This window comes from Phyllobates terribilis, unplaced genomic scaffold (genome assembly GCF_046119375.1).
Source record: "Phyllobates terribilis strain yellow unplaced genomic scaffold, ASM4611937v1 Scaffold_3__8_contigs__length_932513732, whole genome shotgun sequence".
NCBI lineage: Eukaryota > Metazoa > Chordata > Amphibia > Anura > Dendrobatidae > Phyllobates > Phyllobates terribilis.
The window spans coordinates 276,892,866-276,918,261 of NW_027362763.1; the positions used below are offsets into that span (position 1 = coordinate 276,892,866).

The 25,396-nt window shown below is 38.8% G+C and overlaps 1 protein-coding gene across 1 annotated transcript in view; it reads right to left on the bottom strand.

Annotated features, from left to right (window-relative positions):
• The window catches only part of SI (sucrase-isomaltase), a 414,470-nt gene that overhangs the window by 187,001 nt on the left and 202,073 nt on the right, over nucleotides 1–25,396 (bottom strand). Inside the window, exons 19-23 of the mRNA XM_073674817.1 lie at nucleotides 22,540–22,694; nucleotides 21,846–21,930; nucleotides 18,822–18,878; nucleotides 16,964–17,088; nucleotides 7,823–7,911 (exon numbers count right to left, since the gene is read on the bottom strand). Coding sequence (XP_073530918.1) covers nucleotides 7,823–7,911; nucleotides 16,964–17,088; nucleotides 18,822–18,878; nucleotides 21,846–21,930; nucleotides 22,540–22,694 — 511 coding nt within the window. The remainder of the gene's footprint in view (nucleotides 1–7,822; nucleotides 7,912–16,963; nucleotides 17,089–18,821; nucleotides 18,879–21,845; nucleotides 21,931–22,539; nucleotides 22,695–25,396) is intronic.

The following is a 25,396-nucleotide window of genomic DNA, read 5'->3' on the forward strand; positions in this document are numbered from 1 at the left end:
GTTTTTGATGCTGTGGATTGTTTCATTTTATTCATTGAGTTTTTGAGTGCGTTTTTTTACAAAGGTTTTTATTGCATTTTTGACGCTCTGTTTTTTGTCTCTTTTTGGGGTGTCATGTTTTTAATAAAGTTGCTTTACTTTTGATACTTCTTGGTGTTTGTCTTTAGCAAAACTTTATTGATATGCAGATTACATGCATTTTAGTGTGTTTCCACAGCAGAAACACATTAAAAATACATGCATTTTTTACCTCCAGATTTTCTACATCTAGTACAATTCTATGGGTAAAATCCGCACAGAATACTCCACAAAGCCACAAGACATGTTTCAGACAAAAAAAGAACAGATAACATGTGATTTCTATCAATTTTATTCACTTTGCTGGAACTGCAAAACACTGCATTTTTGTACAGCGAAAAAACTCTGCATCAAGATCTCATCATAACTTAACCTAAGGCAACGAACTGTGTTAAATAGTTGGGATCAGAGCTTTCTCCGATGCCTGACATTACTCTAGCCATGCACCGATACATCAAGGTTACTGTCAATGTTACCAACTATCTTAATCTGTTTCACACTTGGAAATATTTGTATGTTCACATTTGCCAAACAGGCGATACTAATTTCAAGACTATAACAAGACATAGTTGCAATGCTGGGGAATGAAGTTTCACACAGATTTTTATTTTCTTACAGGTAATAACAGGCAGAAAAATCTGATGCTAAGAAAAGAATGAATATACAGTGTAAGTGATTTTTGACACATTTCTATGCTGTTATTGTGGCACTGTTTCAATGGGCAAATTTGTCTTACTAAGCTGTCAATATTGACTCTCTAACGAGCCTTGTCAGATGATTTAGGATTGCAGCCAAAACCAAAATCTCAATTTGCAGACACTATGTTTCAGGATACTGCCCCTCGTCGGTGCAAAGTGTGAGATATGATTTGGCTGGTTAAGAGGCGTCTGACCGGGATGCAAAGGGTTACGTTTCTCCTTGTGGAGAGTGACATGTCAAGCCTGATATGCCGACATGAGGAGACTTTTAAGCCACAATGCTCCTCTGGGAAATATGCAAATTGTCTTTTCACTGATGAGGGGAAGTACCCCGAATCACAGTGTCTGCAAATTGAAATTTTGGTGTTGGCTTTAATCCTAAGTCATATGACACAATATTGACTTTTCAGATTACTACTTCCTATAGGTGGCACTAGAGTTCTAGTCCTCTTCCTCTGTGAAGAGACAATTTGCATATTTCTCAGAGGAGCATGGCAACTTAAAAGTCTCCTCACCTCAGCATGTCAGGCTTGACATGTCACTCTGCAGGGAGAAATGTTTCCCCTTGAATCTTACTAAGCTAAAAATATCATGCAGAAAAAATTTAATGTTAGTGTATGTTTGATTTTTTTCCTATTTTTGTTGCTTTTGAAAGGAAAATCGTGGCAAAATCCACAATGGAAAATTATTGGTTAGGGTTTGTGGGCACAAAATCTTTTCCAGGTACATCCACCCCAAAACATGTCCCAAAAAGGAAAACAGTGGGGTATATATAGTCCTGGTAGGGAGTCTAAATCACATACCAAAAAGGGGAGAACCCCTGCTAAATATCCCTCACTAATAGGACCTATAGCTTAGCTTTAATCATATATAGATAAAGGAGGGTGCAGAAATAAAGCGATTAAAAATTGCAAAAATTCTTTTAATAGTTTGCCCTGCTTTGCTCATAAACTATTGCACCAGGGATATCCACTAATTTAGGAATAGTAGCAAAAATTGCTTAACATAAAGTCTGAAAATAGCAAACTTGAGGCAAAGCAATTATTTTTAGGCTGTTTGCCTACGATGCGTTTTTTTAAGCATTTCCGCAGATACAAAAAGGCTGTATAAATGCTTAAAAAACACATGGTAGAAGGCCTGCCATGTTCCCCAATGATAATCCGCATGTGCTGTGCACATGCTGCGGAAATTTCTGCTACGGGTTTTCATTGCGGAAAAAAATGCAGCACTACCAATTATTTTGCGGAAGCGCTGCATTTTTGCCACCATTGACTTGCATTGGAATGCTTGGATTCCGCATCACTGGATCTGTACATGCGGAATCCAAACGTTTCAATGTCCGGATGGTACCCGGGTCTGGAGGAGAGGAGACTCTCCTCCGGACCCGGGTACCATAGAACCTGTAAAAAAAAAGAATAAAATAAAAAATAAATATGATACTTACCTTCTGATGGCCCGGCAGATCTCGGTGGACTGACGGACCTGCGCTGACGTCATAGTCATGTGACGGCAGGTCCTTCAGGGTAGTGTACCGTGAGCTGCCGGCCAGCCAGGACGGAGCGAATAAAGACTGCGGGGGCCATCAGAAGGTAAGTATATATTTATTTTTTTAGTTTTTACCGTTCTTTACGGTCACATTATATAAATCCATGCCGTTTGCATGGATTTATATAGTGTGACCAAGTTGACAAGCACTATCCAAGTGATGCTAAAATCGCTTGGAAAGCGGTAGTCAACCTGCATGCGGAAATGCATGTGAAGAACGCTTCACATCCGCTTGTCCCTGGCAGGAAAAATGCATGTACAATCCGCATGCGTTTTTTCTGCCAGGGAGATACAGAAAAGCTCAGGAAAAAATCCAGAGCATTTCTGCATCGTGGGCACATAGCCTTACACCCTCCTTTATCTATATATAATAAAAGCTAACTTTTAGGTCCTGCTAGTGAGGGATATTTAGTGGGGGTTCTCCACTTTTTGGTAAGTGATTGCATTTTCATGCAAAAAAATATTTGTTCATATGTTCAGTCTTTTGAGCATCTTTTAACTGTTTCATATTTCAAAAGACACCAATCGGTTAAAAGAAGTAAGCTGACTATTCTTCAGACGCCTTCCGATCTGATGACGCTTTATATTTTACAATACAAGTCAACGGGATGGCTCAAAAGCCACCCGGGTTCTTTTTGAAAGTTTTCTCAGAGTTTTTGTATCAGATAGCAATTTCTTCATTATTAATTGGAGAAAAACATGACCAAAAAATTCCAGTAGAAAAGACATCCCCAGCTGTCAAAAATGGCATGGGAAGCGGTCATGAAACAAATAAACAGACACAAAAAACATAGTACAGGACAAAAGCCACCAACGTGTCCTGAAATGACTTCCTCTTGGAAAACATGGCAGTTTTGTCCAAGTTCAAAAGATATCATGGCACATAGGCTGGCTGTATATTGCCTTACTTTCAGTGTCAGACATTCTTTCAGACTTCCTTCTTAGAATGCCTGATTCATAACAATATACTAAACTCAGTTATAAGTTGCTATCCAGTGTTATTGAATTGACCTTTTTAACTGCTATAAATATCATATAGTTTGTTAATGTTCAAATATAATTCTTTAGCGGAATGTTAATGAGAAGCCTGTAAGCTTCCTCCATCTGAACGTGCCACCACCAAGCAATGTGGGTTATCATTTAAGAAAATCAATTGAATTATTCTGCTCTGCAGTGTGAAAAGAGCAATGCTGCCTACATACATAAATAGGATTATCCACACATACTCAGGGAAGCTAAGACCTTTTGCAAATAATTTATGTATGTTTAAGTTATTGCTGGAAAATTTGCTGTTTGAACAGTTTGTATGTGGCTGTCATTCTTAACTACCTACTTAAGCCGCAATAACAGACCGTCGCACAAATTATGCTCTTCATTAGCCTACTGCTCTTAAACAATATACTTATGTTTTTTATTTAAATCTAATGTGAAAGTATGTTTTACGGATTGAAAACTACTATACTAAACACACTCATATTTAATGGGATTGGTGTATAAACCTTCAGAGGTATTCAACATGCTTCCACACAAATGGGGATAAGCAAAAAAGTAAAAAATAAGACAAAATGTCAAGAGGTTGTCCATTAGAAAAAGGAACCATCCCATCTCTTGTACTAGGACTACATTTGGTCTTGCAGCCTTTGGACAGGAGTACCACTATTTCTAGTCCCTTTTCTCTCTCCTGCACAACCCCTTAGGCCTCAGTCACACTTCTGTATATAAAAAGGTACATAAAAAATTGTACATCAGTGAGTCATCCGTGTGTCCATTTTTACCATCAGTGTATCATCAGTGGATAAGGAAATAAACAAATGACAAGGCTTCTAACCTCTGCAATGTTAAAAACGGACAGCACATGGATGGCACACGGATGTCAACGGTTTTCATGGGCTGAAACACTTGTATTGGCCCTTGTCATCCGTGAAACTGGGAAAAATTGGACATGTCTCTGTGTGTTTTGCATGGACACAAGTTTCGTGTAAAAACATGTATCTGTGCATTGCACCATAGACTATAATAGGTACATGTTGTATCTGTTAAAAAATGGTTATAACACGTACTTCTGAAAGAAGCCTTAAAGAGGACCTCGTTAGGTTTAACGAGGAGAAATGTAAGGTCATACATATGGGAAGGAAAAATGGAAGTCACCAGTACTCACTGAATAGGAAATCATTGGGGAATTCAGAGATGGAGAAGGACTTGGGCATCTTGATTGATAGCAAACTAAATTGGAGTGCACAAAGTCAGGCCGCTGCTGTAAGGGCAAACAGGGTAATGGGATGTATCAGAAGAGGTATAGCTGCAAAGGATGAGAACATTGTTCTTCCACTGTACAAAGCACTGGTCAGACCTCACTTGGAATACTGTGCTCAGTTATGGGCCCCAATATATAGAAAGGATATAAATGAGCTTGAAAAGGTACAAAGGAGGGCAACAAAATTAATAAAGGGAATGGAGGGACTGCAATACCCAGAGAGGTTGGCAAAACTAGGACTATTCAGCCTGGAAAAGAGAAGGTTGAGGGGGGACATAATAAATGTGTACAAATATGTTAGGGGACAGTATAGAGATCTTGCCCGGGATTTGTTCAAAAGGAGGGATATTACGGTAACAAGAGGGCACTCACTAAGACTGGAAGAGAAAAGGTTTCAGCACAAGCATAGGAAGGGGTTCTTTAGGGTAAGAGCAGTGAGAATATGGAATTCACTGAGTGAGGAGACGGTAATGTCAGATTCACTACACCAGTTCAAGCGGGGACTGGATGCATTTCTAGATACCAGGCAGATTTCAGCATATACTTAAAAATAAAATAAAATAGTAGGTTGATACAGGGATTTATTCTGACTGCTGGTTTCAGAGTCGGGAGGGAATTTTTCCTCAGGTAAAGATTGGCCAAATCATTTGGGGTTTTTGTCCTCCTCTGGATCAACTTTAGTAATTACAGAACTAACAGGTCGAACTTGATGGACGCAAGTCTTTATTCGGCTTTCCAAACTCTGTTAATATGTTATCACCTCTAACATATCAGTTGTGTAAATACTTGTATGCCACATAAAATAAAAATGATTGAGCATCTTTTCTCCTAACTGTACACGTTTTTTCATTGTTACTACACTGTGTGCAGAATTATTAGGCAAATGCGTATTTTGATCACTTTGATACATTTTATGCATGTTGTCCTACTCCAAGCTGCACAGGCCTGAGAGCCAACTACCAATTAAGAAAATCTTGTGATGTGCATCTCTGTAATTATGAGGGTTGTTGACTAATGACATCAACACCCTTTAAAAGGTGTGCTTAATTATTAAGCAACTTTCTTTCCTTTGGCAAAATGGGTCAGAAGAGAGATTTGATGGGCTCTGAAAAGTCCAAAATTGTGAGATGTCTTGCAGAGGGATGCAGCAGTCTTGAAATTTCCAAACTTTTGAACCGTGATCACTGAGCAATCAAGCGTTTCATGACAATTAGCCAACAGGGTTGCAAGAAGCGCATTGCCCAAGAAAGGCGCAAAATAACTGCCCATGAATTGAGGAAAATCAAGCGTGAAGCTGCCAAGATGCCATTCGCCACCAGTTTTGCCATATTTCAGAGCTACAACATTACTGGAGTATCAAAAAGCACAAGGTGTGCGATACTCAGGGACATGGCCAAGGTAAGGAAGGCTGAAAAATGACCACCTTTGAACAAGAAACATAAGATAAAACGTCAAGAATGGGCCAAGAAATATCTTAAGACTGATTTTTCAAAGGTTTTATGGACTGATGAAATGAGAGTGACTCTTGATGGGCCAGATGGATGGGCCAGAGGCTGGATCAGTAAAGGACAGAGAGCTCCACTCCGACTCAGATGCCAGCAAGGCAGAGGATGGAGTGAAGCTCAACTTCCAGACCTACTGCCAGGTTCTGGAAGACAACTTCTTCAAGCAGTGGTACAGGAAGAAGTCGGTATCATTCAAGAAAAACATGATTTTCATACCGGACAATGCTCCATCACATGCATCCAACTACTCCACAGCGTGGCTGGCCAGTAAAGGTCTAAAAGAAGAAAAAATAATGACATGACCCCCTTGTTCACCTTATCTGAACCCCATAGAGAACCTGTGGTCAATCATAAAATGTGAGATCTACAGGGAGGGAAAACAGTACACCTCTAGGAACAGTGTCTGGGAGGCTGTGGTGGCTGCTGCACGCAATGTTGATCGAAAACAGATCAAGCAACTGACAGAATCTATGGATGGAAGGCTTGTGATTGTCATCATAAAGAAAGGAGGCTATATTGATCACTAATTTTTTTGGTTTTTGTTTTTGCATGTCAGAAATGTTTATTTCTAAATTTTGTGCACTGATATTGGTTTACCTGGTGAAAATAAACAAGTGAGATGGGATTATATTTGTGTTTTTTTAAGTTGCCTAATAATTTTTCACAGTAATAGTTACCTGCACAAACAAATATCCTCCTAAGATAGCCAAATCTTAAAAAAAAACACTCCAACTTCCAAAAATATTAAGCTTGGATATTTATGAGTCTTTTGGGTTGATTGAAAACATATTTGTTGATCAATAATAAAAATAATCCTCTAAAATACAACTTGCCTAATAATTCTGCACACAGTGGAGTGATGATCGAGCATACTCGTTGCTCGCGATTTACGAGCATGCTAGGGGGAGCACCTATTATCTTCAGCGTGCTCAGGGGTTAAGTTTTCGTCACTTCGTGAACATGATTTAAGACTGTTTGACAGCTTTAATACATGTGAGGAATGCCTGTTTTTCCAGCATTCCCCACAAGTATTAAAGCTGTCAAACAGTCGCAAATCATGTTCACGTAGCAACGAAAAATGTAACCTCCGAGCACGCTGAAGATAATAGGTGCTCGTCCGAGCCTGCTCGTAAATCTCTATCAACGAGCATGCTCGATCATCACTAATTGTTACCTATTTCGATTATTTTCAATAAAAATATATGTTTTAATTAAATTGTTTTTTCAACTATTCTCTATTTATTTTGGGGTTCATTTATTCAATTTTTCTCTATTTTTGTTTGTATTGTACAATGAGTTCCCGACAATATATTTTGGAATATGGTCCTTGACTTTGTCTATTATTCTGGTAATTTTCTAAAATTATTTTCTCCAAACTCTGCATCATGGTGCTTTTCCTTTGTTTCTCCTCCTGAATATTTTTCAGAATATGACACCTGGGTATAATCATTCATCTTGTAAAAGGGTGTGTCTTTATAAAGTCAGAACTGGTTGGACAATATTCGAGTGTGTAGGGACATACCCCAGCTCAAATTATTCATGGATTTCAAGAAGGAATAACAAAAATGGATGCATAGTGCCGAATTATAAGGAAAAGTGTTCTGAAGTTAGTTCACGAAGAATACATTATATGTATTAAAAAGGAGATCTGAGAGACCTTCCTGCCTTACAGGCATACATTTTAAAGCATTATTTCCACAGAGAGAAATTTAACTTGCTTGATAAAATGTGTTTGTACCTACCTCTAGAATCTAGGTCATCCCAGAAGAACTCTCCATTGGCCTTCTGGTCATCATCCAGTGCAACTATTAGTCCGAGAGGTTTTTTACGACTGAATCAAAATGAGAAGAGTAAGTTATGTTCAGAACTTGTACAGTAGACACAGTGTATGCATTTGATTATAGTTAAATTATGTTACAGGCAGCTTTAATTTTGGATTGCAGGTCTGAGAAATGAGTTAATTTCCTTTACTTGAGCAGTTTCATTGCGTTACAATAAAGTCAAATACAAATATTCATATTTCAGTTGTATGTTGTTTCTTCTTAGAAATCCTAGGGTCCATATTGTAATTATGTGTCCTACCATTATTATATGGAAATGTTTTGTAGAAAAACTCTCTTTTCTTACAGATTCATACAGAATACTTCAGGAAAACAGTGGCATATTTCACTTCATACATATTAAGCTTTGTTCACATCTGCATTGTATTTCCATATTTTCTTCTGTTGTAGGAAGAGAATTAGTGAAATAATAGAATTGCTGGGAACGGGTGACACATATCGGTGGTACCCAGTGGTCATAAAGCAGAAAAAAGGAGTGCAGCAGGTGAACTAATTTGTTCATCATTATTTGGAAGATCTACCATGGAGGCAACTAAAGGTACCTCCAAAACATATGAGAACAGAGCCTAACATTGCGAAGGTATTCTTCTCTAGTATCATGCCATATATAGTGCTTACATTAAGCTGCATTGCAGGACCACTGTATTCTTTCTACAGTATAATTTAGCACAAGGATTGAAAGTAGCTGTGGTTTAAATTTTTTTTTAAATCAATAGTACATGTGAAATTAATAAACTTTGTAATATATATTATTAGAGAAATTTGCTCTCTCTTCTCCAGACTGATCATTCATTCTCAATTCACAAATAAAATCTGCCTTTAGTTAATATAGACTTTCCCATTACTGAGATAGGAGATGGTGGTTGGTGCTCATAAAGTTCAGTGGAGAATTGTAACTGTAATTTCATCAGAATGTCTGTGTCGGCCTCTAGCTCCGCCCAGGCTTGGACTGGCCCACAGGAGAACAGGAGAATCCTCTGGTGGGCCACTGTGCAGGAGTGGTCCACTCCCCTCTCCTATGAGCAGTGCTTGGCACTATATACTTGAATCACTATGTCACTATGTACAGACAAAGGCAGCATCTTATTCATTCAACAATCTACCCAGATCATTGTTATATAACTTTGAGATTGAGGAAAATGTCACATTTGCATGTAGCTGAATAGTAGGGTCCTGGAGTTGGTCACTGGTGAGCCCTTAGCACCCAAGTCCAACACTGGCTCCGCCCCACTCCCTTCTCAGTAGAGCTTTATGAGCACCAACTGTCATCTCCTATCTCAGTAATGTGCACAACTTTCTTCACTGAATGCAGATTTTACAGATGAATTGCGAGAAAAAGATCAATTCAAGAGAAGAAAGGAGCAAATTTCTCAGATAAGATATATTGCAAAGTTGCACATTTTCATGTGTACTACTGATTTATGAAATAAAAATTAATATGACAGTTACTCTTTAAATGTTGGGTTTTCAGCTAAAAACAAACAATGTTATTATTATCTGCCATAAAATACCAGAATGCCATGTATTCATTTATAAAGGATAAGAGCAAATACCTACAATTGCTTCCAAATCATCCTATTACCCAAGCAATGTATCACAGAATCACACTTAATTCTTATCTTTTCATGAACTGTAGAATACTTTTCCACACGCTCTATGAAGGGATAATGAAACTGTTCACCTTTCTCAAAGTCGTTTAACTCCGACCAAATGTCAGGCTTGAAGCATAACTTTTCTTTTATTGGCATTGTGTTTTGGGATTATGCGGGATCAAGTTCAGTTGCACAAGGAACATCAGTATTGAGATTCTTTTCTTTCATCTCAGCAAAACTTTTTCATTTAGTAGCTCTTCATATTTACAGATGCCTAACAGACCTCTGGGGATGAATAATGTCTGGCTGCTGGAAAATCAGCTTTTGCAGGGAAGGCAGTGTGTAATGCTGAGATGTTGACATAATGCATAATGTTATGTCCATTTGAATGCTTAAAGCAATATTTTACACCACTGTAAGGGAATTATCCTCTTAACATAATTACCGATAAGATGCAATTATCATTCTGCTAACTATCAAGGAGTGAATTTATAATAAGCCTGAATCATCCTTTGTTTAAGTTCTTTATCATGGAATCACTTGGGTCTTTTACGAAAAATTACTGCAACTCTAAGAGGTATATCTAGTAAATCCATTGTCTAGTAAATCCATTATTCTTGCATTAGTGGATTAATTTCAGAGGCTATTTTCACCTATTATCCTCTCCACAATGCAACTCTGCTACAATAAAGCTGCTATATGGAAAATTTGTTTTTTACGGTTTTTTGAGATATTGTAGCAAAAAATTGAGTAGTGATATGGCTCACTCAGACACACTCTTTTTAGCATTTTTAAATGCTCCTAAAAAAAAAAGTGCCAGAAATTTTAAAGCTTTTTTAAAAGATTTTTTTCTGATTTTGTGTAATTTTGAACATAAAATTGTCTTGCCGTATTTTAAGTCCTTTAGAGAAGGCTATTATTCATTTATTTTTTATGCTTTGCTTATACAGCACCATCATATTTCGCAACGGTTTATAGAAGTGATCATCAGGTTATGTGCCCACAATGCAGAAATGCTCAGGATTTTTTCCTGAGCGTTTCTGCATCACTTGGAAAGTGCTTGTGACAACTAGGTCACACTATATAAATCCATGCAAACTGCATGGATTTATATAGTGTGACCCGAGAGAATGGTTAAATATAAAAAATAAATGTATACTTACCCTCCGATGGCCCCCGGTGTCCTGCTTTACACTCCGTTCTCCCTTGCTGACAGCGGTGGATTGAAAGACTTGCCGACGTCAGCGTCGCGTGACCCGTTACATGACTCTGACGTCAGCGCAGCCCCTTCAATCCACTGCAAAGTGCCGGGAAGAAAGCAGGAGCGCAGCGCGGGCCGCCGGAAGGTCAATATAAATTAATTTTTTATTTTATTCTCTTTTTACAGATTTTTTTAATGGTACCTGGGTGTGGATGAGACTCTCCTCTCATCTACACCAGGGTACCATCCGCAGATTAGAATGCGTGGATTACGCATCTACATATACAGTGATGCGTAATCCATGCGTTCTAATGCAAGTCAATTGCAGCGAAGACGCAGCACTTCCGCAAAATAATTGGTAGTGCTGCGTTTTTTTCCGCAATGATAATCCGCAGCGTAAATTTCCGCAGCATGTGCATAGCACAGGCGGATTATCATTGGGGAACATTGCTGCCCTTCTACCATGCGTTTTTAATGCATTTCCGCAGCTGCAAAAACGCTGCAGAAACGCATTAAAAATGCATCGTGGGCACACAGCCTCAATGTCTCCATTTGGGCTCACAATCTAGATTCCCTATCAGTATGTCTTTTGAGTGTGGGATGAAACTGGACAACCTGGAGGAAACCTATGAAATCATATAAACTCCTTGCAGATGTTGTCCATGATGGGATTTGAACTCAGGACACCAGTGCTGCAAAGTGACAGAGCTAACTACTGAATGCTATGCAAAAATGCATGAATAAATGCCATACCCAGAACATACTGGGTCTCGAATGACCCAAAAAACACCACCATAATGCTATAAACCAATATGATTTGTATGTACTCTGATTTACTAATACTAATTCAATATAGACTTAAAAGTTGTATTTTTAAAATGTCACAAAAAGACCTAGGTGTTTTTCACAAAAATGATGTGTATGAATCCAACCTAAAAAGTGCAAAACAGTTAAAACAATGAAATTATTGTTTACCATTGAATAATATTGATTTTTCATTCATAAATTTCATTATTGCTTGTGTAATGTAAGTGTTATTGCAATACATGAAGAATTCATTGGTGATTAATAAAAAAGTAACATGTAATGGGGCCTTTATTTTCATTCTACTAGCTTCAATTGCAGATAGATATAAATGTAAATTCAGATACCATGCATATCAAAGTAAGTATTGCTCAGCTGGTTCTGTAACTCTTTTGGACGTCAATGAAAGGAGTTGACCATCTAACTTTTCATGTGCGTGCATCTATGGGGCTCATTCATACGACCTTATTTTCGGTCCGAGTGTTGTCCATGAGAAAAACAGACAGCACTTGGAGCAATGTTATTCAATGGGGCAGGGCAGTTGAGAGATTTTTTTCACTGATTAAATCTGTAGGTAAAAAAAGTCATAACATGCAATTTCCTATGAATCGGATTAGACTCACCCATCTAAGTCTATAGATGTGCAAAAAAAAAAAAATCGGATGCCATACAAAGCCACAGTACAGCATTATATTTTTACAGATACATTGCAGTTCTGTAACATAGGAAACTCTAAATGGTCTTATACATGATTAATAGCTGCTTCTGTAAAATAAACAGATTATATACAGACAGCAGACGGATGGCAAGTGAGAAAAAATTGTCCCTTTTTTCTGGATGAAATTCTGAATGATTTTTTATACGCTTGTGTGAACCTAACCTAAAGACTTTTTTCTTAATAAGCTGTCTGCAATCCATTTTCTTTACAGTTGAGGGCATAATAGGTGATCCCTTACTTTGGTTGCACCGCACATTTGTTCTTGTTCCGCAGGATCTGCAGGAAGGTGGGTTATGCTGCCCTGCGGTACCAATGTGTATAAATGTTTCTGAGACTGGATGAAGGAATAAGAGGCATCTGAGGAATGCTGATTGCCCCTGTTAGTAGGAGAAAGTAATGAGTGCCCATGGCACCACTGATTAAGGTTTATAATTTAGTGCATTAAGTGCTAGACCAGGATATCATCTTAGCTACTGGGAGTGACAATTTCCTCCACATCATGGTCCTCTAAAAAGTGCAGATATTAACTGAAAGGTTGCTGATTTATAGTGGTGGATCCAGGGTCAGAGGTGCTGACTATGTGCCAGGACCTGACCCTGGAGTGCAAACAGTTTGGCTGTCTTACCAAATGTGGTTTAGTGAGTGAGTCAAAGAGAGGACAGTAAGCTACCAATTTACCAGTAATGGTCTGGGCTGAATAGGAGGTGGGTCAGCAAGAGTTTCATGTAGGCTGCTGTAACATACCTGGCGGCATCCTTGCATAGTGGTCCATCTCCCACTGTGCAAGAGCGCGCACTTGATCTCCAATCCAGAATGTCTCTCTGGCTTCCCTCCATGCTGTCTGTTTGCCTCTGTTTCTGCTGCTTAAGGGTGGCGCCCGATCACTTCCTGCTTTTTGTACATGCTGCAGGCACACCCCTTGTGCGTCCTCAGCCTATTGCTGTCTGTCATCTGGTATTTAAACCAGCTGCTCCAATTAACCCATGCCTGAGCATCTTGCCCTGTCAGTTGGCTTCTTGTTTCTGACATGCCAGGTCCTGTGTATGTTACCTGTCTTTCAGTATCTGTTCCCGTGTCTGTACTGTGTCCTACCTGTGTACTCTAACCTGCAGTCTGTACACGCTCTCTAGCCTGTTGTCTTCTGCCTATCCTGGAGGCTGTATTTCCAGGCCAGTGTGAACATGCTCCTAGCCTGTTCTTTCTGCCTTCTAGGGGGCGCATACCTAGACCTGTTCCTGTATCTTGCCTGTTCTTGTCTGTATACTCTCCTAGCCTGTTACATGTTTTTCTCCATGTCTGTACCTTCCCTTTTCTTGCAGAATCTGATCCCGTACCTATCTCCTACTCGTTGTCTCTGTACTCCCGTTTGTGAGTTTAGAGTCCACTCGCTACTTCATTGTAAGCATCCTGGTTCTGCCTTTCCCTTCCAGTCTGTTCCATGTGAACAGAGCCCTGTCCCCTCCGTTCTGCCTTGCTTGCCGCTTCGGCGGTTCTTGCCTGCTCTGCCCTGTCCACCGCGTCTGCGGTTTCGCTTTGCTCAGCCCTGTCCACCGCGTCTGCGGTTTCGCTTTGCTCAGCCCTGTCCACCGCGTCTGCGGTTTCGCTTTGCTCAGCCCTGTCCACCGCATCGGCGGTTTCGCTTTGCTCAGCCCTGTCCACCGCGTCTGCGGTTTCGCTTTGCTCAGCCCTGTCCACCGCGTCTGCGGTTTCGCTTTGCTCAGCCCTGTCCACCGCATCTGCGGTTTCGCTTTGCTCAGCCCTGTCCACCGCGTCTGCGGTTTTGCTTTGCTCAGCCCTGTCCACCGCGTCTGCGGTTTCGCTTTGCTCAGCCCTGTCCACCGCATCTGCGGTTTCGCTTTGCTCAGCCCTGTCCAGTGCGTCTGTGGTTTCGCTTTTCTCAGCCCTGTCCGCCGCGTCTGCGGTTCTGCTCTGCTCGGCCTTGACTACCGCACCTGCGGATTCGCTTTACTCTGTTTGTTTACCGCATCTGCGGCTCCGAATTTGTCTCCCAGTCTGTAGTGGACCCTACCCAGCCTGCACTCTAGTCTGCCTGTTCCTGTATTCCCCAGTGTGGGTCAACAGCCGTGTCCGGAGTCTGACCTGGAGTAGACCCTGGTCCCTCTGCTCGGTTCCTCCTTGGTGCACTGGCGTCGTATGCCGTCGTGCGACCTTGGTCGGATCGGGCAGATACTTAGTTACGCCCCTCCAGGCACTCTCCGGTTCATGGCACAGTGGAACCACTAAACACGCACACGCCAGTCAGTCCGGGCGTGTGCATTACAGCTGCCACCAAAACAGTAATGACAGGGGTATACCATTAGCCTGTTCATGTAGCCCTATGTGTCTACTGGGGTACAAGGGATGATTAGACAGCAGGGGAGTGGTGTTCTTGACAGTTTTTAATTTTGAACAAAATTAAGGTATCATTTCAGGGAACAATGACACAGACTAAACCCTAGTAGATTGAAAGACATGGACAAAGGGACATTAATAGAAATAGTGACAAGGCTCTAAAGAATTGTTTCTAGAAGTGGAGATGCAATTTACATTGGTTCGTTATCGGAAACATGTATTACTAGGAATGCCTGTTTCCCGAAATTCGGTCATTGTAAACTGACTATCAAGCTCCAAACAAACAAGCAAAATGTTCATTCGTTGGATAAAATGATTTTAAAGCTTGCTTAAAAGTCATTCTTTTCAGTAGTACATCAATCATCCTGAGTGAATAGGACATGTGCTGCCAAGAGTAATAGTTTATGCACAAAGAACAAACGCATTAGCAATCACAGTGTGCACATGGGCAGAGCAATCAGGCTGGCTATTAAAGGACCACACATTAGCCATTGGCATTGACCACCCATTAGCAGTTGTTTAATGGCTGTGATCTTGTAATTCTATTCTATGTGTAGGGACTGTGAAAGAGACCGTCTGTGGAAAAAAACAAAGAGGGAGGTGTCATAGTGTGTAGAGTATTCTATTGTGTTTGTTTAGTTCTATTGGTTGGTTCTGCCACACTACAAGAATAATCCTCTATTAGAATGCATCAACCAGTACACACGTTGTGCCTGTTAAATATCAGAAACATAATGCATTGAATACTTGAAGCTGTGTTTAATGAATATGTACTGGGTGACTATTTGGTCATCTCCTGTGATATGAGCAAATATAGTTACATTTTCGGGTAACCTTAATGTTGCTTAGATTACCATTGGATTTCATGGTGGATCCAGGCTTTGAGGCAATAGTCAGCCTCAATATTCAGAAGAAAACAACATGATTTGGAGGTAACTTTGGAGCAATCACTTACTACACAGGTGCACATTGTTAGGGGATTATTCCCAAATAATATAAGATTTGTTTTTATATCTTCTGCCTGGGCATGCACAAGTCTTGCAGAGACTTGGGAAGGGTCCCTCAGAATCATCACTTCTCATGAGAGCAAGAATCTCTAGCTTAAATAAAATAATGTATTTTTATTTTACACTGTTTGTTTACACTATGTAATAAACCAGCCTAACAAATAATTATAAAATAAAAAGCAAAGACCCCGATACATCAAGATCAGTGATTTCATGTCGGTCTAGATGAGGGGGTAAGGGGAGTGCGAGGCGCCTGATTCATTAAAAGGTACATGGCTCTTAATGAATCAGGCGAGGTTCAAAGTGGTGTGGGCCAACATATGCGCCTCGCTACAAATCTTACTCCAATCATGAATTTGATCAGCAAGAATCACCGTTCCCCATCCCTCCTATGTCTCTCCCCAGCTCCAACCAGATTTGCATTGTGCAAAACTTTTATGACTTTTCAAAGCTTTTCAAAGTAAAAATGGGATGAATTGGGGTATAAGATTATATATGACACAACTATTAGTTTTCTAAACATTGTTAGGGGATTATTCCCAAATAATATAAGATTTGTTTTTATATCTTCTGCCTGGGCATGCACAAGTCTTGTAGAGACTTGGGAAGGGTCCCTCAGAATCATCACTTCTCATGAGACCAAGAATCTCTAGCTTAAATAAAATAATGTATTTTTATTTTACACTGTTTGTTTACACTATGTAATAAACCAGCCTAACAAATAATTATAAAATAAAAAGCAAAGACCCCGATACATCAAGATCAGTGATTTCATGTCGGTCTAGATGAGGGGGTAAGGGGAGTGCGAGGCGCCTGATTCATTAAAAGGTACATGGCTCTTAATGAATCAGGCGAGGTTCAAAGTGGTGTGGTCCAACATATGCGCCTCGCCACAAATCTTACTCCAATCATGAATTTGATCAGCAAGAATCACCGTTCCCCATCCCTCCTATGTCTCTCCCCAGCTCCAACCAGATTTGCATTGTGCAAAACTTTTATGACTTTTCAAAGCTTTTCAAAGTAAAAATGGGATGAATTGGGGTATAAGATTATATATGACACAACTATTAGTTTTCTAAACAAAAAAATGATAAATTGCATCACACAATTTCTTTTTTAAAACAAATGAAATAAATGAATACAGACACAGCTTCACAACAATGGTCTGTGATTATAACGATTGAATGAGTCCTGGGAGAAGTTATATGAGGATACATAACAGAAACTCTGGCATCTGCAGGTGCTCAATTAGAACAAGTGATGATTACATAGTATAAAAACTAGAATAGGTAATGGGACGGTTGTTGCTTCCATGTGCTGCCAAAATATGTCACTGTTTTAAATGCCAATCAAGCTTGTTATTCATACCTGGCTTCAGTAGTGACATCTGGTTGCTGAGTAGGAAATATGTAACCTCCTCTGAGATGAAGTCCAAGTTTGTCTATTGGGAGATACATGTTCACATACTGTTTCCTGCTTTCGTACTTTGAACCCTACAAAGGAGATCAGTACAGGAGTTCATTGGTATATTATATTACCCGTCATTTAAAAATATGCATAGACAAATTACATTATGTTTTAAATGGAGCTGTGCTTGATCATTTAGATACAAGAAAAAGAGGCGTATCATAACTACAAGATTATCTTGTTTTTCCCACTGAGCGCAATCTTAGAGTTTCACATTACTCTTGTTATTTTAGAAATACTTCTGCTTTTCACAAAAATACTATAGCCATTTGTTGATGCTTGGATGATATTAATGTTATTATTGGTAGTAGATTGTTGTGTTCATTCAGTAAGAGAGTGTTCCAGGAACAGATATTTATGGTCCCATAGCCAAGCAACATTTAAGCATGAAATATGTGTAGTAGTCAATTTTTTAGCACAGTAGGGAGCCAAGGGATTCACATTTTTCCTAAAGTAACAAGTCACAGAGGTAGCACCCCCACCAGGACTAGGGCTATACAACAATTTTTGCAGCATCAAGGATGAAGACCTCACTTGTCCTGGATCTAACTGCAACTTGAGGGATGAAGGAGTTTACCTCCTAGAGCAGGGTATGGACTTCCTACCATTATCCAAACAATGAAAGCTATTGCATGAACAGTGTGTCCAAGCTTTTGACTGCTCATGTAATGGTTTTCCGTTAACTCATTGGAATGTGCACATTGTAAATTTAGACTGAAGGCATCAAAACTATAAAATAACTCATATGGAATCAAGGTGTAAAGAAACATGTGTGAAACAAGCCAGAATATATGTTAAACCTTAGGTTCCTCAAAGTAAACCCTTTTAATTCTGATAACAGCTTTACAATGCCCTTAGCATTCTCTCAAGAAGATTCATCAGCTATTAGTCACCTGTAATGGCTTTCTAATAGTCTTGAAGAAGTTCACAAAGGTAGTGATCAGTTATCAGTTGTTTTTCATTCACTTTGCTGTCCAGCTCATCCCAAACCATATTAATTGGGTTGATGTTGGGTGATTATGGAATCCATATCATCTTACGAAGCGCGTCATCCCTCTCCTTCTTGGTCACATAGCCCTTCAATATTCTGGACCACCACATATTTAGAAATCATATGCTCAACTTTTCTGTCTCACAAGGACATGGCAGTTAATACTCAAAATCTCAAATTTTGATTATTTAGACCACAGTACAGATTTCCACTGATCTAATTTCCAGTCCTTGTGTTGTTTTGCTCAAATATATTTCTTCTTCTTCCTTAGTCATGTCTTCTTTGCAACAATTCCATCACGAAGGATGAATTCGTCACTTGTGGACTTGTTAAAAAGTGTCTTCTACTTGATGGCTGTGTATCATCTGAGCTCTTGACAAGGCATGCCTGAACACTGGAACCCATTCCAAGTGACTACCTGATGAAGCTGTTGAGGGAATGCCAAGGATGTTTAAAGATGTCATCAATGTAAAATGGGGGTAATTTGAGGAAGCTAAAGTTTAACACACATATTCTGGATTGCTTGACACATTTCCTTAATCTGTATTTCCATATGTATCCCCTCTTGGTTTTGCTAGCTTTATTCTGAATCTACAATGTGCACATTCCAATAAGAGTACAGAAAACAATTGCATTAACAGGTGTGTGTGCAAATGTTTGACCAACACTGTAAATACTTATTCATCTCTAATATAGTATCTAAAGTGCATCAACTATTAGATAAATTTTAGATTTTTTTATAATTACATGTTAAAATTAGTGACTTACTGTTTCATAATCATACCACAGAGCATCAGGAATGTAGGCATTAACATTTTCAGTATTCTAAAATGATAAATAGTTCAACAGTTTTAGAAAGTATATAACATTTATATATTGGCTAATATACATTAGAACACTTATAAAATAAGCGTGATCACAGGTCACCTAAACATTCAGGCTACATTCACTCATTTTGTATGCCATACTTGGACCAATAGCCTGTTGGAATAAGGTGTGCCAAGTTTATTAAGAGGCGACTCCTCTTAATATATTTGGTGCCCCTTTGGGTTGTCCATGCTCTAGAAAATGAATTATAAGCCAATCCTAAGATGGAGTCGATCTCAGTTACTAAGTACACCAGCTGTTAAGCGTACATTAGAGTAAATTTGTTGTACAGTCAAAGGCCATGCCTGTTTTGTGAAATCACATCCACTTGTTTGTTTTTTTTTTAATAAAAAGTATAATAGTTGATGCAAAAGAAGAAAAAGTCCAGAATCTTTGCACAAAAAGGCAGCTGTTAAAATTGGTGAATTTTGATGCCATTGTTAATGAATCCCTATAAAGAGTTTTTGTCATGATTATTCCCTTTTGCATTGTTCTTAAAAAATTGCTATGAAATATTTTACTGTAAATATTCACAAACATCAAAAATTCCACAATGAGCCATAACCAAACTTTGACAAAAGCAAAATGTGTGCTAAGGGCCTAAAGACACTTTTATGTAATACTCTTAATTGTTTAATGCATCTAAAATTAAAAAGAAAAGTAAAGCAATAAAAATGTCTTACTGTTTTGTGCCTATATTTACTTATTCAGTTTGACGGTAGCAAAATACAAACCAATCCTGTGTAATATGAAACTGTAGCCAAGCAGCTTCTATGCTATGGTGTACAGAGTACACAGAGATATTCTCCTCTAAAATCAATGCGTCTTAGGAAATTAGTGCTAACCTAAAAGCAGAAAATTATAGCACATGGAGGATACAAAGGAAGAGCTATTAAGGCCCATTAGATTTTTTCTGTACCAACAAGAACCAGTTATCTCTCTCAACTCCCCCATTCTTGGCCAACTTTTCTGTATTTTCTACTAGAGAACCTCTGCCAGATTAATTTGGCAGCATCTTACCTCCACTGCTAGAATTCCTGACTGCAGACGCCCATTGAACATTAGTCATTAGTCCGATCCTGATTAAATCATCTGAATATGCTGACTTTTATATAATATATATGGGTCTTTACTCTCCTACCTATCCCCTACTCTTACTTAACAAACATTTTGCAAATCAGCAAGTGATAGAGGATAGAAGGAAGGTAGTGGAACACAGGGTGTAACTACAAAGGGTTACTTTGCTGTTATAAATCTACATAGCAGCCGTAGACAACAAAAAAGTAGAGTATTTTTAAAAAGGAATATGTCATCAGAAAACAAGCTGTTGCATTAAATGATGTTTTTGTGTTACATTTTTTATATCACAATCTTTAATTGAAAAACAAACAGTAATCTTGCATTTTCACACTGGTCACTGGGATTATTTTAGACTTATACTTCCTGTCCTTTCAGCAAGACTTTAAATCAGTTTTCTTATTATGAGAGGCAGGATTATATCGACTGATAATACGTCTATAAACAGCTGATAACACAGATTCCACCATTTACAATAGGCAATGTCATAGATGACTCTGCTCTTCATCCTTCACAATGAGCTTTGCACATGCTGTTTACAAGCTTCATTACAAAAGGTAGGGTCTGGGTCAGTCTATTGCTGCTGATGAACATGTGAAACAACAGGAAATTAGGAAAAAAAATATGAAAACGCCTATGAAAGAAACTTGAAACATGACTAGAGATTTAGGTCCAACCAAATACCTAACTGTTAATGGGTTCTTGTGCCTATCACAGGTGCTTCTATTCTAGGGATGAAATACCTTTTCATGCTTCAAGATTTTGGTTTCAATCTATCTAGGGGCTGCAGTAGAGGAATCATTTTCTAACTCTTGAAGGAGAACTAATTTCCATACTTCTACAATGGTATGGTATAAATAGTACAAATGGTGTCTGAAAACGTATGGTCTCATTGACTGGCAATTATGTGAGCAAGAAACTGTAGACGTGAGTTCCTATATAAAAGGTGTTTAATTAGGCTCATGCTGAACTGTGGGCACATAGCCTGTACAATAAAAGCTATAAAGCTCACTAGTGGCCACCTTTCATGCTTAGCGGGTTGCTGTTTGTACGGATATGCTTGTCAGCAAGAATATCTACTGTACATTTTATGCAGCATCAAAAAGAGCATGCCACAATTTTTTGTAATGTTGCTTATATAAGCCCTAAAATTGACCTGATGTAAAGAAGAAATATTTCTTTAAAGGGAATATGTCACCAGGAAAAATGCAATTAATCTGTAGATATGCGATTAATCTGCAGGTTAAGAGCGTTATTAACCTGCCCGGCGCCTGCACTTACCCGAATGCTACAGGGAGAAAATTAACTTTATTCCCCCTGCAGCGTCTCGGTTTCAGTCACAGGGTCGGTGCCAGAGTGGGTTCAGTCACCCCTCTAAGTACACAGAGCAACATCTGTAACCGCACCCCAGGCCCTGACTGACAGCCGGCCCCAATGAAGAGGGAGTGTCAGTCAGGGCTGGGGCGCGGATGCAGTAGACACTCTGTATAATCATAGCAGTGACTGAACCAGCGTCGGTGCCACCCCATGAATGAAACCTGAACTTTGCGGGGGAAATAAAGTTTGTTTTCTCCCTGCAGCATTTGGCGGGCAGGTTAGTAACGCTATGAGCCTGCAGATTAACTCTGCATCTGCAGGTCAATAGCATTTTTTGTGATGACAGGTACCCTTTAAGCCTAAACTACTTTTCATGAAGATTTATTAGAATTTTTTTAGAGAGTAAAAATCAGGATTTCATGAATAGATCAAGACAGAGTGTCTACATAAATTAAATAAACAAGAAAATAAATTAAACTGTAACAAAAATATTGATAAGAGGATATAAAAGAAACCAAAACATATATGCACCTGATCAAGAACGGGTGTTATAAGAAGGCTTGGTCCCCATAAAAATTGTCTGTCAATTTCCCAAGTGTGTGGATCAGAATAGAATCTATAAATAGAGCATTAGAAGGATTTGTTTAATCCATCATATATTTAACCTGTCTATAAAATTTGTTAATACAGCCATTTTTTAGAGCAATGTTACATAGCTTGAAGTGAGGAACCAACTGATCTGTACAAAGACGCTTTACATATTATGAACAGTTAAATAATATCTCCCTAACATATAATAATAGCTGTGATTCTAATATCCCGGAAGGGGAATCAGAATCTAAGCTTCATCGGCAGGAAAAAAATACCATGTCAGGCTGTATTCTATTCCTATTCATTGAGGAAGAAGCTTTGCTACAATGTGTCCCCCAGACTTCAAGCACTTTATTCACATAATACAAGCTGCTGTAAAGGTCTGTCTTCAGCCAACAGAAGGCAGAGGTAAAAAACTAGTCTAGTAATAAAATGATGCTGATAAATTCCTGGTACTCTAATGACCAATTTTTAGCAAGCTTGTTTTCATTCTTAATTACATAGTAGTTCATTTTTTTCATCTCAGCATTTTGGCATCTATAACTGCAGCAAAGAAATCCATATTTAATACGGTGCCTCAAAAGAAGATTTTTCAAACACCTGTTGGAAGATAGAATTTAATTATGGTACTTACTCATGAAGTAAAGGCCTGACTACAGTTTCTCCTTTTGTATGTGCTTTGTAGAAGAGAGTGTAAAGGTATGGAAGGAGAGTGTATTTGATGTTTAGATAATGTATTGATGATTGTACAAGTACAGAATTTGCTCCAAAGAAGGCAGGGTCTTGTGCCTGACAGTGAATAAATCAATAAAATAATGTTTTATTAGTGAACAAAAATACTTTTCACAAGAACTACAGTTATACTATCAAAGAAAACAACTCATGCAACAATTTGATCAATATTTACTTCTCTAAACTATTGAGGTCAATTGTTATCACCAGAAACAATGTTTTACCCACTAACAGTGGGGAAATCAGTATTTGATACACTGCCGATTTTGCAAGTTTTCCCACCTACAAAGAATGGAGAGGTCTGTATTTTTTATCGTAGGTACACTTCACCTGTGAAAGACAGAATCTTGAAAAAAAATTCACATTGTATGATTTTTACATAAGTAATTTTCATTTTATTGCATGAAATAAGTATTTGACACAATAGAAAAACAGAACTTAATATTTGGTACAGAAACGTTTGTTTGCAATTACAGAGGTCAGATGTTTCCTGTAATTCTTGATCAAGTTGCAAACAGTGCAGAAGGGATTTTGGCCCACTTGTCCATACAGCTCTCCTCCAGAACTTTCAGGTTTCGGGGCTGTTGTTGGGCAACATTGAGTTTCAGCTCCCTCCAAAGATTTTCTATTGGGTTCCAGTCTGGAGACTAGGCCACACCAGGACCTTGAAATGCTTCTAATGGAGCCACTCCCTAGTTGCCCTGGCTGTGTGTTACAGGTCATTGTCCTGTTGCAAGACCCTGTCATGACCCATCTTCAATGCTCTTACTTAGGGAAGGAGGTTGTTAGCCAAAATCTCATGATACTTGACCCCATCAATCCTTCTTTCAATATGGTGCAGTCATCCTGTCCCATTTGCTGAAATGCATCCCCAAAGTTTGATGTTTCCCCCTTCATGCTTCACAATTGGGACTGTGTTCTTGGGGTTTTACTCATCCTTCTTCTTCCTTCAAATACGGCGAGTGGAGTTGATATCGAAAAGTTCTATTTTGGTCTCATCTGACAACATGATTATTTTCCCATGCCTCCTCTGGTTCATCCAAATGGCCATTGGCAAACTTAAAATGAGCCTGGACAAGTGCTGGCGTGAGTGGGGGGACCTTGCGTGTTTTGAAGAATTTTAACCTGTAACAGCATGGTGTGTTACTAATGTTAATGTTTGAGACTGTGGTCGCATTTCTCTTCAGGCCATTGACCAGGTCCTCCCATGTAGCTCTAGAATGATTCCTGAACTTTCGCAGAATTATCCTTGCCTCATGAGGCGAGATACTGTATGGAGCCACAGACTGAGGAAGATTGACCATCATCTTGTGTTTCTTCCATTTTCTAATAATTGTGCCAACCATTGTTGCCTTCTCATCCAGCTGCTTGCCTATTGTCCTCTAGCCCATCCCAGCCTTGAGCAGGTCTAAAATTTTATCTCTGGTGTCCTTAGACAGCTCTTTGGTCTTGGTCATAGTGGGGAGGTTGGAGTGTGATTGATTGAGTGTGTGGACAGGTGTCTTTTATACAGGTAACAAGTTCAAACAGGTGCAATTTACACAGGTAATGAGTGGAGAGTAGGAGGGATTCTTTAGTAAAAACTAACAGGTCTGTGAGAGCTAGAATTCTTGCTGGTTGGTAGATGATCAAATACTTATTTCATGCAATAAAAATTATATTATTTGTAAAATCATACAATGTGATTTTCTGGATTTTTTTTAGATTGTCTCTCACAGTTGAAGTGCACTTATGATAAAAATTATAGACCTCTCCATTCTATGTAGGTGTGAAAACTTGCAACATCGACAGTGTATCAAATACTTAATTTCCTTACGAACAAACTTAATTTTAATCAAAATTTTATTTAATAGATCTTGGAATAAAAATAATTTCCACAATTGGATGTGTTTTAAAAAAATGTTCCTGTGCTGAGGTAATGTTATAAATGTGTCCCTGCTGTGTACTGTGTAATGGCTGTGTGTTACCGTGCAGGAACATGGTCTGATCATACCACATCTCATGGGCACGGTAAGAAGCAAAAGAGTAAACCAACAGGACCGCATGTAATCACAGATGAATTTTTTAGATAAAACATTGCTTTAAAACAGGCAGGGAAATATGTTGCATTAACTCCAATATCATGCTGTAATGTTTGTATACTCTTTTGCTTCCTCCCCAGCCAGGAGCTGTGGTATGACCAGACCAAGTCCCTGTACGGTCATACACAGCCATTACACAACACATAGCAGGGACACATTTATAAGATTATCCCAACAAAGGAACATTTTTTAAACATATCTGATTTTGAAAATTATTATGCATTATTTAAAATGTACATTGTTTTGGGAAAAACCCCTTCCAAAAACAATTGACACTTTATTTTAACCATGCAGATAGATTAGCTATCTCCAACCAATCACTCCGTAATCCCATGAAGGACTGGTGCCCAGGACACAGCAAAAGCATGCTGTAGTAGTAGAAAAGTCCACAAAATAGTAGGATATAACTCCAAAAGTAAATTATTTCATCATAAGGGACCACAAGTAACATTGGAGCAGATATATCTTTGATAAACCTATTCATTTAAAACATAATCATTCTTAGTCATTATTTTAGCCATAACTCCCATGGTCCAAAAAAAATTCAGTAAAAATATCAGAATTGCCATTTTTCCCATTTCTTCATATAAATAGTAATAAAAGTTATCTAACACCATGCTCCCATTAAAATAAATGCAAATTCAAACACATCAATGCAATAAAGTTAGCATTTATATT